General features: G+C 40.8%; 3 protein-coding genes across 3 annotated transcripts; 1 reads left to right on the forward strand and 2 right to left on the reverse strand.

The window, feature by feature from the left end:
- The first annotated feature begins 2,006 nt into the window (after nt 1-2,006).
- LOC130712936 (uncharacterized) lies at nt 2,007-3,328 on the forward strand. The gene is made up of 3 exons (XM_057562747.1): nt 2,007-2,064; nt 2,155-2,691; nt 2,910-3,328. The coding sequence occupies exons 1-3, from the start codon at nt 2,007-2,009 to the stop codon at nt 3,326-3,328; spliced, it is 1,014 nt and encodes a 337-aa protein (XP_057418730.1).
- A 1,178-nt stretch (nt 3,329-4,506) lies between these two features.
- Nucleotides 4,507-6,392, reverse strand: LOC130712937 (serine/threonine-protein phosphatase 7 long form homolog). The gene is made up of 5 exons (XM_057562749.1): nt 5,840-6,392; nt 5,575-5,680; nt 5,388-5,481; nt 4,913-5,311; nt 4,507-4,827 (listed from the first exon to the last, which is right to left on the reverse strand). Exons 1-5 carry the CDS (start codon nt 6,390-6,392, stop codon nt 4,507-4,509), a joined length of 1,473 nt encoding a protein of 490 aa, XP_057418732.1.
- Nucleotides 6,393-9,238: 2,846 nt separating this feature from the next.
- On the reverse strand, nt 9,239-12,021 carry LOC130713902 (nucleolar protein 56-like). Its single transcript, XM_057563729.1, has 8 exons — nt 11,726-12,021; nt 11,415-11,629; nt 11,158-11,315; nt 10,837-11,024; nt 10,509-10,761; nt 10,138-10,286; nt 9,919-10,053; nt 9,239-9,690 (listed from the first exon to the last, which is right to left on the reverse strand). Exons 1-8 carry the CDS (start codon nt 11,931-11,933, stop codon nt 9,356-9,358), a joined length of 1,641 nt encoding a protein of 546 aa, XP_057419712.1. The 5' UTR covers nt 11,934-12,021; the 3' UTR covers nt 9,239-9,355.
- Between the last annotated feature and the right edge of the window lie 5,501 nt (nt 12,022-17,522).

A 17,522-nucleotide genomic window follows, 5' to 3' on the forward strand; every position in this document is an offset into this window, starting at 1 on the left:
GGTGTCGATGAATTCGACTTGATTTATTGTTTATGCACTTGTTTGTGTTTGACTGGTAAAATGTTTTCTGAGGCTTCGGCTGACAATGTAGATGATTCATCTACTAACTGTTTTTGAGATTGACTTACATGCTATGTGCTATGTGGGTAATCTAGGATGTGTGGTGCATGCCTTATATGCTAAGTGCTATGTGGATATTGCTTAATTTGTTGATATATGACATGTTGATTGACTGTGATGATGTAATTATGCTTTTGCAACGAAATCTGAGTTTCTGATTAGTGAGAATAGCGGGCAGGTCATGCCGATTTTATTTTGAGTTTTGAGGAAGTTGATAGGACGAACGAGGATTCGGGCCTTGTTATGGTTTTTCATGGATCGAGACATTCTCTGGAGTCATTTGGGATTTGGAGATCCCGGGAACTTATAAGATTCGCGATAAGATTAACAGGATATTATTTTGTAAAGAAAACTCATAAGACATTAAACAACCTCTAAATCTTCAAATAATGATAATAAACTCGAAAGGAAGCTTAGGATGAAGATCTTAGTTTTGGAAAACGAGAAGTGTCGTCGGATCCAAGTGTTGAGAAAGTTGAGAAGTTTTGAGTATGTTGATACTCTTGTGCTGTGGGAGCAGTTATGTCGTTGGGCTATCCGAGGGATGAGCCGGGAAATTGATAGTTTCCGAGTATGTCGATACTCCTTGCTCGCTGAGCAGTTTTTGACCATCGGATGGAGATGAGTCGGATGATTTGGAGATCATCATGAGATACAGTATATACCTTCGGGTACAGTTATGCCTTCGGGTACAGTTTATGCCTTCGGGTACAGTTTATGCCTTCGGGTACAGTTATGCCTTCGGGTACAGTTTATGCCTTCGGGTACAGTTATGCTTTCGGGTACAGTTATGCCTTCGGGTACAGTTTATGCCTTCGGGTAATTCGGAAATCGACGGGGGATATGATCGACCGTGAGGTTAGGATCGACCTGTTGATTGTCGGGCATGGCGGAGGGAAAAGTCGACCCGCAGGGTTAGGACTGATCCGGCTATGTCAAGGTTGTAAGTGACACCCGAGGGATTATGGTCGACACAATGCCAGTGTTAGGACCGACTCGATCGTGCCCAGCCTACTTCTTCCGGAACCGTTAAAATTGATGTTGCATTGACATATCATGCACTCTAACTATATTCGTTGAGATTTTGATGATTTGATGTGGATGAACATCGTTATGCGTTTAGAGGAGTTGATGTTGATAAATATCGTTATGTGTTTTGATGAGTAGATGTTGATAAATATCGTATGTGCTTTGATGATTGAATTGTACTAGAGATTTGATAACATGCTATGTTTAAACCTTAGGGTAGACGATGCAGAACTTATATGTACATATACAACATATATATATATATATATACCTCTTATACTTTACCTGATGTCTTGTATTCTCCATACTGTATTCCGTAAGTTGACCCTTGCACGTGCTACCTGTGTTTGGGGGGCTATGTATGCCCTTTTTGTCAGATGTCGTCGGTGGATTCTTTCGTGATTCTTCGTCGTTCGGGGAAGACCCGGAGCGAAATGACTACTACTGAGCCTTCGACGTGGACCGGACTTCATGCATGACCAGATGAGAGTCGATGATGGAAGTATGGGGGATGGGTGTTTAGAGTCTACTAAGGTTGGGTGTTAGTGTCCTAGCTCTGACTTATTCTTATTTTTGAGGGCTTGTGTTGCTGACACTTGACCTATCCTTTTGGGATTGTACATTTTGCCTACGGGCGTTACACTTTCTACTTTCCGTCACTGGAGGTTACTCGTGACGAGGTTGCTACTTACAGCGGGGGCTGTATTTATGTTATATACTAGTTTTGTTATCTTTTGTTGGGAGTTTATTTCTTTCAGTCTTTGATTCTATTATCAAAAAAAAAAAATTCACGTTTTCCGCTTTAAGTTTCTTGTTGGTTACTAAAGTGACGCCACCGAAATCGGGGTGTTACAGCGATGACTTCTCAAGACCACAAGAAGATGACGTCAACCTTCATGTCCAACTACATTCTTGGTATAATGCTTACATATGATTACTATGTCGCTACACATTTACAAATATGAAATTGCTATTAACTTACATTATTTTTCTTGTATGTCTTAGGCATGGTAAGTGCCCAACCAACTATCCCTATTTCTCTCATACAAGAGAGGATCAGTGGTCAGCTCAATTACAAGGTGTCATACTTTAAAGCTTGGAAGGCGAAGCAAAAAGCACTTGCTCGCGTGTTCGGTGATTGGGAGGAGTCTTACGACCTGCTCCCTAGGTGGTTGGAATATATGATGAGGTTTTCCCCTGGATCCCATTACGAGTTTGTCACAACTGACTATAAGGACCAGTATGGCAATGTTGTTCCTGATTTCAAGAAATTTGGTCGAGTGTTTTGGACGTACAAACAATGTTGTGACGCATTCAACTATTGCAAGCCAATGATACAAATTGATGGCACATTCCTCTACGAAAAGTATAGTGGAACTTTGCTTATTGCCACGACACAGGATGGGAACAGTAATGTGTTGCCTTTAGCTTTTGCAATTGTGGAGGGAGAAACACTCGGTGCTTGGACGTGGTTTCTTCGTCTGATGCGTGTGCATGTCACCAGGAAACAAGGGATATGTCTAATATCAGACAGACACGCCAGTATTCTCTCAGCAGTGGGGAATCCGTCTAACGGGTGGCAGCCACCAAACGCTTATCATGTGTATTGCATTTGCCACGTTGCCAGCAATTTCAACACCAGGTTTCACAACACATAGCAAAAAAATGAACTGATAAATATGGGTAAGTTTGCGTCTGTTCATTAGTTCAAATTTTTATTTTTTTAATATGGAATATTGATATTTGTTTGAAATGTGCAGCTTACGAGCCTTGCTCATATCTTTTCGAGCAACGCTTAGCGGCTTTTCGAGGGCGCAACACAGCTGTCCGGCAATGGATAAATGGCATCAGCAATGAGAAATGGAGCCGAGCTTGTGATGTGGAAGGTCGTAGATACGGCCACATGACCACGAACTTATCTGAGGCTGTGAACAAAGTGTTCAGGGATGCTAGAAAGTTGCCTATCACTGCACTTGTTAAATGCACATATGGCAGGCTTGTGGAATATTTTGTGCAGCGAGGTTCTGCAGCAGCAGCACAACAAAGAGCCGGCGACAGATATTGTAACAAGGTCATGGAGGCCATGACAAAGAATGCGACGGTTGCCCAGTCTCACATTGTGCGGACGTATAGCATAGATAGGTCCAGGTTCGAAGTAGAGGAGGGATTCAACCAGTAGAACCATCGCAGTGGTTATACGTGGCGACTGAACTTAGATGAAAGAACTTGCGAATGTGGACGCTTCCAGACGTTCAAATATCCTTGTTCACATGTGATTGCGGCGTGCGCCAACCAGAGTTTAGACTATCTTCAATATGTGGACCATGTTTATACGATTCAGAACATTGTGGATGCGTATTCAGGGCAGTGGTACCCCATTGGGAATGATCTGAACATGCCGCCAAGAGCTGGGCCTAGAATTGCTCCAGATCCTGCCAAAATACGGAAGAAGGGTCGTCCAAGGTCTACCCGTATAATATGAATTGGATGCTAGTACATATCAAAATAAGAAGGAAAGAATTTAATAGTATAGTATTATATACTCGTATATTATATATATATATATATATATATATAAACTAAAAGTTTAATGTATAAACTAAATTTTTATTATATACTCGTGTGTATATATATATATATAAACCCAAATATATGTAAACTATAATTTACGTAAAAACATAAATATTAAACACTAATATATTACACACTAATATATTACACACAAACTTTAAAGTCTAAAATATATTACACACCAACTTTAAATTCACTAATTATAAGTAAATGATACAACAAATCAACAATTTCGACAATTAGGATAAGGACGGTCTCTTGCATCCCGGTATGGCCTATCTGGGTCTCCCCCTGCAGCTGCACGGTTCAAGTTCAGTTGGAAGTTAGCCTGTGTCTGCTGGAGCTGGGAAGGGTCTATATCTTCCCAGAATTGCGGTCGAGGAGGATCCAGTAATTCACGAATTGCAACACCATCCCAGTCACCCATTGGATTCCAAGTATCTGGATTAACGTCTTGCATATGCACTGACGGTGTTTGAAAGTTGTCATAGCCATGTTGTGACCCATCAAATGACTGTTCACCAACAAAATTTGTTGATGACACAAATTGTTGAGAATGTGATCCATCAAAATGCGGTGCCGGCACATATGGCTGAGACTGTGAACTGTCAAAATGCGGTGTCGGTATATATGTCTGAGACATGGATCCATCAAATTGTGTTGAGGGAGTATATGGCTGAGATCCATACATTGTTTGAATCTCGAGCATCTGCATCGGTGTCTCTTCCTGATCACCAGGAACCCCAAAGGACTCCGCCCCATAATAGTATGGTCGGTATGTCTCATTCAGATCAAGGGGGTACAATGAGTACTGTCATGTGGAGGTGGTAGTGTTCCCCCCTGAATAATAACATCTTCGGGAATCTGAGATTCTCGCCGTCTTCCAAGACCTTCCCCTTCTTCTTTTCCAGTCGGCGGTATGTCATTTGTGGTTGCGTGTGTAAACTCCATAGGAAAGCTAGGAACCGATGCAGTGGGATGAGATATCCTGTCACTTGCATGGCAAAGTGTAAGGCAACGAGCAGCTTGGTTCTGAAGGTCATGATCCGTGTATAGTGGGCGACCTTCAGGTGTCAGTCCATACCATACATGATGAACGCGCATAGCCTACATTATTAATAACAGAGTGAGGATGTTACGTGCATATATGAATAAAGAAGTAAAAATATCACAACAACTTAAATATAATAACCATTTGCCCTCTTGTTGCAGCTGCACGCGTCAACCAACGAACAGAATACTTGTCGTACCAAATCATGTACTCATCATTTGGCCCAACAAGAGTATTAGTCTCGGGTTGGTTAGCCAACCTCTGGTGCCTCTCCGACCACAGCTGTATAAAACCACGCATGTTATGTACCCAATCCTGCTTTTCATTCCCTTTCAGAGAAATATCATGCATTTCATTAAGTTGAGACGGTGCATTCGGTATATGTTGAAACATCCCGAATTGTTGCATAACTCGATCCGGTTGATGCCACTCTGAAACGTGATAGAGTACCATTGACACCACAGTTCTCCATAAATGCATGTTTTCTCGACAACGTTCCGGAAGCCCATTGAGAACACGATCAGAGTACGACTTCCACAACTACATACACAAGAAGGATAAGATTTTAAATGAAAATAAAGATAAGCACAGTACGACATCCACACAAGCTACTCACGTCATTAGAACTCAAGTCGTCTAATTTGGTGCGCCACCACTCGATTTGCTTCTTTGCCCACTTTATTGGTTTTTCCGGGTCCGGGTCCCTCCATCTGTTTAATATATAAAAAATGAATGGACCGTAAAGTTTGAATTTAAGGAAATGAAATTAACAACGAAATTTATTATTTAAATTATGTGCATACCTTGCCGCGAGTGGGAGGCCACGGTGCAACCTCGGTGGATCCGGGTCGATTCCTGGAATCCTTAGCCATGCCCACACTTGTATCAAATAAGCACAGCAGCCAATCTCTGTACGTGAATCACCGGTTGCATAGCACAACTCATGATAGATAAGTGCTAGTACGGCTGAACCCCAACTATACTTTGCAGTCTCCTCAAAGTCTCATAAGAGAATGAGATATCTAAAAGGGACATGTGAACCGGTGTGGTCACAGAGTAAGAAAGTACCAATTAGTCGCAAGATGTATGCTCTTGCAGCATACGTAATTTGTATCGGGTCGGCACCGGCTAGATTATGAAAATTAAATTGCGCAGCTAGCCAAACCAACTTCAAGCCACCTCCTTTGATAGCACTGGCGGGTGGCACCACTCCGAGCAAGTCCTCTACAAGCTCAGACCAATCACACCAAATAACTCCGATGACAGGATTCCCATCAATGGGTAAGCCAAGATGAACAGCAACATCTTGCAGAGTGATAGTACACTCTCCGAACGGCATATGGAACGTGTGTGTCTCTGGCCTCCATCGCTCCACCATAGCCGATATTAAAACTTTGTCAAGTTTCAGAGATCCAGCTAAGGCGGCTTCGTAAAATCCAGCTTGACGAAGGTGGCCTTCAATTTCAGCGGGAATAAAATCTCGAAAATCCCGATATTTTCTCACTTTCAGAATTCTATTTATTTGGTTCCACGCACCAATAGACACATGTTTACCTTCTTTTTGCAAATACAACACACTTTCATTCCTCGAACCCAATTTGACCACTTCTTGGTCGGCCATTTAGCTTGAGAGAGGTTGAGGATGAATGAAATTGAACAAAAGGAAGAGGTTGTGATGAGAGTTGAGGTTGTGATGAGAGTGGAGGTTGTGGCGGTCTATTTATAGGGGTTCCAGACCGCCACTATTAGGCAATGCAATTCGCAACAAATGTTGCGAGACCCTGTCCATCAATTGCATGCATGCTTCGTGTCAATCAATTGCATGCATGCATGCCTCATTTCTGACACCTCGTGGGATTCGCAAGCTTTCTTGCGACGCCAATGTCACCGGGTCAAAAGCTCATCTCCCCACGCCCTGCCACCCTGCAACTACCACCATCATTCACCATCATTTCCAACTCAACTTTTCAGTCAAACTTTTCAGAGTACATTGAACTCGCAAGTTTTCTTGCGAATCCCACTACCTGACGACCATCATATCCAATCACCATGCAACCCATCATTTCCCAATCAGTCAGACTTACTTTTTCAGAAATAATACATGGGTTCCGCGAGTTTTGTTGCGGAACCATACTACCCCATACACCTCAGCGCCAACGTGTCCAAATGTACCCCATCTTACTAAATATTTTTTTTTTGTAGCCCTTTTTGCTAATTAAAAATATTTTTTGCATTATTCAGAAAAAAAAATTCAAAAAATTGATATGTCCGAAATCAATTTAATTGAATGCTTGTGTATAAACATTTACACTAAATAAAAGTGCTTCGACCATTTTCACTATATGATTTAATGACCACCAATTATATAATTTTTCCATCAACTTACGACAAATTATATTCAAGAGACGCTCAGATAAAAAAGATATTCAATAGGCTTGGAATAAGACTTTTTTACTTGACTGGTGTAATTTTTAAAAAAATTTACCAAACTAGTGCAACTTTTGATTTAATTACACAATTGGTGTAAATCGCCACTTAAAGTGGCGATACCTCTTTATTTTTTATTTGATAAAATCGTCACTTGCAGTGGCGACACCATAATTTTTCTTTTGACTCTGCTCGTTAGTGACGGACAAAATTCCGTCGCTAATAATTTTGCGACGGAAATATCTACACTCTAATATCCGTCGCTAATATTGTTTGTCATTATTCACTAGGATTTTGTGACGAATAACTTCGTCGCAAACAAAATTGCGTCGCTAAACAATTTGCGACAGATGTATTCTCTCTTTGCCTTCCGTCACTAATACCTTTCATATTATTACAATACGCTAGGATTTTGTGACGGATTTCTTCCGTCACTAAAAATGAAAGTCAAAAAAAAAAAAAAATTGGGTGTCGCCACTACCAGTGGCGATTTCTATAGAAAAAAAAGATATAGCCATTGAAAGTGACGATTTACACTAATTGTGTAATTAAATCAAAAGTTGCACTTGTTTGATAATTTTGTTTTCAAATTACACTAACCAAGTAAAAAAGTCTTGGAATAATTCTACGAGGATATTTATGTAAAGCATGCTTTAAATTTGACAAAAAAAACATGCTTTATATTTGATAAAAGTTTGAAGGACTGAGCAATAAGAAAATTATTTATCCATATGGATTTTCGAAACAAATTCGGCAAATTGCAAAGCAAAAAGGACATATCTAACAATTAAAAATTTGTCACTCAATTCAAATGACAACTTGTTCCAAGCAAAAAAATTGAAGGAAATGTTTTAAAAAATTGTGGTTCGCCATCATCTTCAGAAAAATAGGAAAGAAAATTCTTGTCATGTCTAATTATAGGTGTCCACTAGGGTAGGCAACTTTAAAACTGGTCCACCAGTGCTCCATGAGCATTTTAGACTTTACACCCTGAGGTTTTTAGACTTTTCTCTTCCCCTCCTTGACCTGGACTCCATAAATCCATCAACAAGCACTCCAGCCATGGCCGCTGCATCAGTGAGGTTAAGCAATTAAAGCCAAAAACCAAAGAAACACCCAATTCCAAATTATAGTTCCAAAATTCAGTATCAGATCCTAGTCGCAATTATCAAGCAACAAACATACATATAAAACATAATTCAGATTTGAAAATGAACTAATCCCAATTCTCTCAAAAAGGTCACCGATTTAAGATTAAGCCCTAACAGATACCCTAATGGAAAAGCCAATTCCTTTCAACAAATCAAATGATTCAGAGTACGAGATTCTCAAACGACGTGGTGATCAACGCGCTGCCGCCGGCGACGGCGTTTGAGGCGCACAACCACCACCATCGAAGGGGTGGAAGATCTGGTGTGAATCGAAGGGAAGAGTTGCAGATCTGTGAGAAGAGGAAGCAGCCGGCGACGATGAACGCGTTTCACACAATTTCTCTGTTGGAGGGGTCTGATTTGTCGCCGATGTTCAAGGAGAAGAGGAAGGAGATGAGGTTCGTGACGCAGGGACGTCGAGCAGGGTGATTTCGAGGCTGGAGGAGGTGTGCAGCATGCGACATAGTGGTATGCTTGTTCAACAAAGATCCCAGTGCTGATGGGTGGTGACATGGGAGCTGTACAGCTTCTAATAAATCCCAACCGTGAAGCCATCAGAGGTGGAGCCGGCCAATGAGAAAGGTGGTGGTTGTGGCAGAGGAGGGTAGCAGAACCAGAACCAGTGAGAAAGGAAGAAGAGGGTCTATTTACACTGTTGCCCTTTTTTCATCCATCAAATCCTAACCATCCAATAAAAGAATATTCCAAGATTATCAGATCCAAGGGCATATGATGATGGTCCACCGGTGGACCAGTTTTAAAGTTGCCCACCCTAGTGGGCACCCCAATTATATAGTAAAATTTAAAAAATAAGAACAGCTATTGTGAAAATACTAAAATTATGATAAACTTGCTAGGGCAAAATTAGCATGCTAAATGAAAAGAGCACTCAACAAAAAGTTTAATCGTGCATTAACCGGTAAAAGTTCAAAGCAAATAAAATTTAACATCAAAACTACAACATGAAATATTCAATCAGGACAGTTATATCTGCTACCAACATAGTTTACTCGGCATTCTTTTTTGATTTCTTTTTCTTCTTAGACTCACTAGCAGCCTCCACTGCTTCTCCATTATCATCCTTTCTATCCTTCTTCTTTTTAACAGATCTTTGCTCACTTGCATTCCCATTTGTACCATTTTCAGCAGCCACCTCCTGGTCCAATTTTCTCTTTTCTTTCTTTTTCTTCTTTTCTGATTTATGGTCCTCCACTGCATCACCATTTGTAACTGTTGGCTTATCAACAGCCATCTCATCACCTTCATCAGCAGCTTTTTGCTTCTTCTTGGATTTCTTGCTAGAAGCTTCGACAGGCACTTCTTCTGTTTCCATCTCTGCATCTGCAATAATTAGTTTAAGTCACAATTCCACCAAGACAAGTAGTACAATAGGAGCTACAACACAAGTGCTCATTAAGTTAAAAAATTAACTCGACCATATAGCCTCAGTATAAAAGAAAAAATCTCATCAAAAGGTGGAAGTCACAAGTTTGAGATATAATCACAAACAAAATCATATTATTCAAGGGAGAATGGGAGAAGGGTGCAGGAGTCTTTGTGCATCCTTACCATTGTTCGCAGCACTTTCAATAGCGGACTTCATGACATCTATGTTCTTACGAGGGGCAACTCCCTTGTCGTAAAAGTCAAGTCGCTCCTCAACTTGCTCACGAAGTTTCAGCCCAAAAGCAGTAGAGCTGCTCTCTGCATGACAGTACCACAAAATCATCATAAAGGTGAAAGGTAAGGACATAATAGATTGCTAAACTTAATGTGCAAGAAACAAACCAGAAAAGCAGTCAATGCGGGATGCAATTGAGCACTTGTTTGCAAGATACCGAGCCATTCGGCCCTTGTTTTTGGCTGATGCTTTTCCGATAAAAGAAGAGTGGAATATCAAACCATATTTGGGAGTGTTCCCTTTTGTTTTCAAGGCCCTGAATGAAGCAAACAAAGGTACTATAAATTAGAGGTGAGTACACACAGGGATAGTGGTGTCAACAATGCAGACAAAAATGAGCAGTTGTCATGACAAATACACAATCTACATAGTAGAAACAAATATTTGCAGTTTCACAAAGGAAGCCTTTGTTAGCTTCTAGGAACAGAAAAGCAGTTGAAAGTTTAAAACAAAACAAGACAACAAGTTGAGATAAAACCTGAACAAAGCCTTCTCTGCACCGAGAATTTGAAGAGTTGAAGAGGGGCACTTTGCTAAATTTGTGAGACTGCCAGCATGGGAGATCAAACGAGCGCCAACAACTTCACCAATTAAAGAGGCCAAATTGGGTGCAATATCGCTCATTTTAGCAACCAGGTAATCGTACAGCTTCCTCCTGTACTCTGATAGGTCCATGACCCTCTGTGCAAACTGGTGGACATTGATCAAGTCCACTTCGGACAAATCCTGTCCTGAAAAAACCAAGAGAAAGAGACTTTATCTAGAGAACAGAACAAAAGTTAAATGCAAAAGCATGAGAATTATACCCATGGAGGCTTTGGCAGCTTCCACAATCTCCTTTGCTTTATCTTCATCTCCAACAATATCAGTTAAGTCTGAAATATTGTCTTCAGTCAACTTCGACTTATCCTTAATAAACTTGGCAACTTTGGCATACAGATAATTGTCATTAACAATCTTCACCAGCTCAGGAAAATGCCATGAATACCACTCTCTACACAAAATCGGCAAACCAGAACAGCAATCAACTTTTCAAGTTTATTAATTCTCTTCAAGGAAGTAAACTACTTAGAAAATGAAAATTCTAGATTTCAATTGACAACTATTCAACATTCAACACAAACTACCTGACTCTCATGGAAAATGAATTGACATCCTTATCAAGTGTATCAAGAAGGAAGATTGCTTGGATGACCATGTTGTCAACGCGATTAACATTAAACTTCACCTTGGCTCTGCTGTAGCTATGCCCCAAACCAAGTTGGGCTTTTTCCAAATCTCCTGTCTACAAAATGAGAAAACACAAAAGAATAAGCAAAAAATAAACAAATCAGCAAGTTATCCTGCAGAAACATAACATAAGGAGGCTAAAGAAAAAATTAACCTTGAGATCACCAATGAACTTATTAAAATGGAGGCGCACGCCGCGAAGAAGCTCGCTGACAAACTCATTACTTTGGCAAGGAATTTTACTGACTTCAGCTATCTGAGAACCAATCTTAGGATCAGACACACCTAAACTGAACTTGGGTTTCTTACCTTCCTTAACTTTAGGCAAGTTTTTCTCCAAAGCAGCCCTCAACTCATCAGTCAATATCCCTAAACAGCAAAAGAAGAAAAACAACAAAAATCACTATCTCTATACATAGTGGAAAATCATGCAGAGAATGAGAAAGTGAAGAATTTCAGGGTTACCTTCAGAGACAGCGTTGCACTGTTTGAGGGCATCAAGGGCAGAGGTAAAAGCATGGAAGGAGCAGAGCTTGACGACCTTGCCGAACCGGTTCAAATCGGAAACGGAGTTCCGAACTGCTTCGGTGTTCTGACCGATTTCGTCGAGGCCATGAGCCTCGAAGAGAGCGTAGCCACAGGCGGATTCGTAGAGCAGGAACAGTGCCGCCATTGTTGATGGCAGAAACCGAAACCCTAATGCTCTGCAAGAGGGAGAGAGGGAAGGGGAAATAGCTGCTGTTATTGCCAACTGGTGGGGTTTATTAGGGTTTAAGAGTTATGTTATGGTGGTGGATGATTGGTTGGTTGGTTTGTACCTGGGTCGGGTACACCCGAAAGCCCATATTGTTTTTTGGTTGCAAGAGGAAATATACAAAGCCCATATTTTGGAAGCCTTTTCTGATTAGGGTGATAGTATGATAGATGATAAGATAAGAGATAGAAATGAAAAACATGTAAAAATAGAGTGTATAAAAAATGATGTGTGAGCATATCATTATATTATTGATAGTGTAATGACTTATGAATTCTTATTTTTAGAACATTTTTTGCGTTTTATACTTCGTAGATTGAAGTCCTCGGAATTGAAGACAAATAGTTTCTTTTAAGCGAAGTGATATATACAGATAAAGGCACGATCTTGAAAAATATTGTTAAGGGTAAAACCTCATCAAACTACTAGATTGAAATAAAATTTCGATAAAATGCCAAGAGAGCTGAAAAGTACCGAAAAAATCCTTGAAACGTCAATTATAAACCCAACCATAAAAAAACTTACTAGCATTAGTATGAACACATGTTTCAAGCCTAACAAACAACACATATAAATAAAAACCCAAAAAACGAGCAACAACCATTGGGACATGCCTCCATTCGGCAACGAGAGACGGTGACAAGTTCAACCAGAATGGGATACTATCGAGCCGCCAGGAAAATAGAGATCTGAAGCAGCGACATTGTCTTCCCCTTCAACACCACCAACACCTCCGTCTTGACTTTAACGGGAGCAAGCAACGACGAATAAAACAGTTGCAAATCAACTTCTAAAAGCATCCTCGACCAAGCAAAACCAACAATAGCTACTAGGAGAGGTTACCCCATGAAATCAAGAAGCAAATAGGTTTATCCGAACGCGAACTCCTCAGTCACAACTAAGAGGATGAGAAGCAACACAAACTCAACCAAACATTAACACATTAACTCAACCTCGCAGAGCAGCCCCATCGTGCCAAATCAAACAACCCCAACAACAATAAATAAGTCGTAAGGGGAAACCCACCACTGGCTGCACTGCGCCTAGGACCACCACCCAACCCGCAAATCCTACAAGCAAAGCCAGTAGAGCATAAGAGAAGAAGACAAATAACCCAATCACATCAAAATTCAACCACTAATCAAACCAAAAGAGAAGAAGACAAATAACTCAAACCCATAAAAAACCAGCAACTAAACAGCAGAACCACCATGCTTCGGCTAAACCAGATTTGCAGCCACCAATGGGAACTTTGTCGTTGAACTAGTCCTACCGCGATTCATCAACGAAAGCGCGTCCTTTCCCCATCGTTATAGCTATCGTGAACTCCACTGGACCTGTTGCTCCCTAAATCTACAAGAAAAACATAGGACGAAACACTTGAAAGGAACATAAGCAATACGAGAAGAACCACAAACCTAAAACCAGTGAAACGTGAGCTTCTAGAGACTTAGGATCTGGTGCTCCAAGAGAAGGGGAAGGAAGAGGTGGCACCAGATCTAGGAAGGGGAAGGAGAAGGTGGAAGTGACGGCGCTACAATCCTCTGGGAAAGAAAAAGAAAACAAAGAAAGGAGGATATTGAAAGGAAAGGAGGAGAGGATACTAAAAGAAAAGGAAGAAGAGGAGGGGTTGTCGCCGCAGGGAGGGAGGGCGACGCGACAACCACCTAAGCTTGATCTTCAACCAGTGAGATATTAGAAAAAGAGTCGAGCTGAAGACATATAGTTACTAGAGATTCTAAAATATGGCTTTATTTTGTCTTCAACGAATGTTGCCACCCGCTCAAAAACTGTTGCATGTCCAATAATTGACTTTTCTAGGATTTGAACTTGTGTTTTCATCCTTGCAAAGAGCGACATTAAGTTTGCTTGAGGGGTTCAAGCACATGACTTTAATGATGATGGTGGAGAACCAATAGAAGATGTGTCTGGTTGGACGAGTAACATGGTCTTGAGGGAAGTGATGCCAGTGTCTCTAAGTAGACTGTAGTTGCAAAATGCAAACGACTAAGTCAAAATGGAGGGAGTTGAAGCTCGTGGTTATAGAAGTCGCCCACAAACTTCGTGAACAATACTCACAATTTCATTCTGAGTCTACATATTTCATCGATATCCTTTCTTTAATCTCGATCTTTGATAAAATATATCTAACGGTTTTGAGTCATTGTCTCATTTTTAATATTGATATTTGATTAAACATTTTATAGACACACATATTTATTGGGCAAGTCGTTAGATTAATCGAGGCCACCATCAAACAGGTATATCAATTGGTAAAGGGTTGTTAAAACTTAAGTACAGGTCTCGGGTCACAAATATTGTTATAATGCAATTGCCTAAAACACTTGATTGGGAGAGCTTTGACATCCACATAAATCATTCTTGATTCAAACATGATTAACTTAACCTTAGTAAAAGTTGTGTACCTTTGAGAAGGGTCTCTCATCTTTTTTTTTATGAAAATATAATAATTTTGCTTTAAAAACAAAATATATTATTAAAGATATAACAATCATGAGAACAAGCCCTCTAATGAAATGGGCAAACAGACAAGGCCAGCAAGACAAGCCTCCCCTACTTTGATGATTGAAACCTTAAGAAAGAGCCCTGTTAAAACCTTCCTAGGAAAAACTCAGTGGAAAAACCCTAGAGAAGGAAAAAAAGTATTCAATCTCAAGAATCAAGCAAAGTAAGAATAAAAAGAAAACCAGCAAACTACAACTGACTCAAAAGGCTACTATACAACAGTCCCCAAGCAAATAAATACAACTCAAACAATAAGTCACTGATTCTTGATCATTTGCTTTCCATACTTCCCGAAACACGAATTTAATCTCATGAAGCAGCCTTCTATTCTTCATACATTGTGTGACCAATACAACCTGCATTCCATGCGTCCCGCGCATAAGTATCTCCATTCTCCATGTAATATTTAAACCTCATTCTAATTATCACCAGACCAGCATAGGTATCTCCCATTCCTTCAAATTCAGCAATCCTTCCCCATCACTAATAGTACCAAGAAGCCAGCACCAAATCGACCGTTCAAGCATGTTGCTCCATATCACCATCTGCAAGACATGGAACGCCTAACTCAGCAAACACGGCATGAAAATCAGCTCACACTCTCCTCCAAATAGCACATGAAATAAATCAACAAAGCAGCACTGTCCCATGTAAGCACACCCAGACGCAATCAGCCACTGATCCAGAAAACTAGGACATTGCATAACATAACACCCAAAATCACGAAAAACCATCTCAGAAAAACTAACCCAATGCAGACCTGAAAATAGAATTCACATAACACCCAAAACCACGAAAAAACAATACATTGCAGACCTGAAAACATAATTCAAAAGGCATGCGGTAGCACACCTAAGGCCCCAAACTAACACAATAAAAGTCTCCAACAGAAAACTATCCACACACCAAAAACAGCTAGCACCTTATCATAGTATTGAAGCATTATGCAGAAAACTATTTGCAATCTATCAAAGTAAAGCAATTTAAGATCATGGCCAAAACACCTATAACTGATTTTCCCCATCGCAACCAGATTTATCAAAGAAGTCAACTACATAATTCGCCTCCATGTAAATATGACAAATTAAACAATCCACCTCCAAACCCAAATGATCTATCAAATTTAAGTCAGAAGCCAGCTTCCAAGGCGGATTTTCCAGAAGCAAAGCCCACCCCACTGCTAACGCGGTGTCACTCTCAATCACCACATGATTCACACCAAATTCCTTACAAAATTCCAAAGCAAATCTAATCGCCTTCACCTCTGCCTCATAAGCCCACAAATCTCTCGTAGCTATTGAAAAAAAAAATTTATCTTCCATCACACTATCACGCAACACCCCACCTATTCCACTCTTCCGCGGCGTCCCCCTCGCAGCCCCATCAACATTAAACTTCAAAACCCCTTCAGCCGGACGCACCCAAACCACCTTCCTCCTCCTCTCCTCCCATCGCACCATACGCACAAATTCAAACTTTTGTAAAAAATCATAAGCAGTATAATTGACATCCTCCCTCACAGCCTTAACCCATTCAAAAATCCTAGCAATATGAAGATCCCACACAATCCGCAAGGCTCCCACCATCCCTCGAAACACCACTGAATTCCTCTCAAGCCATAAAGATCTGGACAAGGAGAATGGGATCAAACTCCACAACTCATTGTCTGAACACACACGCCTTGCATCCCATTCCAACATCAAAGCTTCAAGCGTCGGTGGTATACACCAGCTCAACCCCCTCCTCATAACTCTATTTCACAGCTCCCACGCAAAAACACAATGACACAACAAATGCACCACAGTTTCTACTTCCTTACCACACAAAACGCATGCCCCATCTGTATTAACCAGCACCTCGTGTCGCTGCAAACTTGCCATGACAGCCACCTTGTCTCCATACGCTTGCCACATAAATAAGACGACCTTCGGTGGCACCACCCTTCTAATCTTTCTCGAAACTATCCAATCAGGCATGTCATACAAACTATGCTCCACCTCAAAACATAGCTCTTTCATATAATACTGGCCATTATTGTCTCCTAGACACAAAAGTTTATCTCTTCCCTTTCTTGGCACCACATCATTCAACCTTCCAAGAAAAGCACGTTGCACCTCCAATTCCCAATCAAACAACCGTCTCCTAAATACCAAATTCCAAGCCCATGTATGTTCCGCAAACACACCGTAATCACCAACCACACCATCCGCTGACAACTCTAATGCATACTACCTGGGAAATAAAGAACACAAAGGCGTCGTTGAAGCCCACAGGTCCTTCCAAAAGTGTGTACGATGTCCATCACCAACACTGCAAAAACATTGGTTCCTGGAACTTCTTCCCGACACAAAATCCTCCAAAAGAACATATAATGTATCAAAAAAATAAATATAACAATGCGATAATTGCCCACATAAATAGAACAATGCGATAGAGCCATTCCTTATACTACCCCATGTAAATTCCCCATTTTGCAGCGACAAATCTATCAAGAAACACTCCCCCACAAACTGTTTGAAATGAATATCCCCTGAACCATTCACCCCTTCACCCTTCCTCTCCCCATCATTCAGGATAACATTGAAATCACCTCCAAGCACCACACGCCCTTGAAACCGCTTCAACTCTTCCTTTAACCCCTCAAACATGACAACCCATTGTCCAACCTCATGAGGACCATAGGTATTACACAAAAGACATTCCTCCTCCGTTAGTAAGCAGCTAAGCACCATCATTAATACCTCATCCAACCGCACCACCCTAAAACCTTCAAACCATTCCCTCTTCCAAAAAGACACAATACCACCGGCAGCATTCACAGCCAGAATAAAGCACAAATCCATATCTCATTGCCTTACCCACTCTTCAAGAATCGACTCTCTCCCATCATTCAATTTAGTATCCCACAAACAAATTATTTTAGGCCTCTCCCGGTCCAAAATCTTCTTCACTTCCCGCCACTTTGATGACCTACCAAGACCC

Source organism: Lotus japonicus, chromosome 4 (genome assembly GCF_012489685.1).
Source record: "Lotus japonicus ecotype B-129 chromosome 4, LjGifu_v1.2".
Taxonomy (NCBI): Eukaryota; Viridiplantae; Streptophyta; class Magnoliopsida; order Fabales; family Fabaceae; genus Lotus; species Lotus japonicus.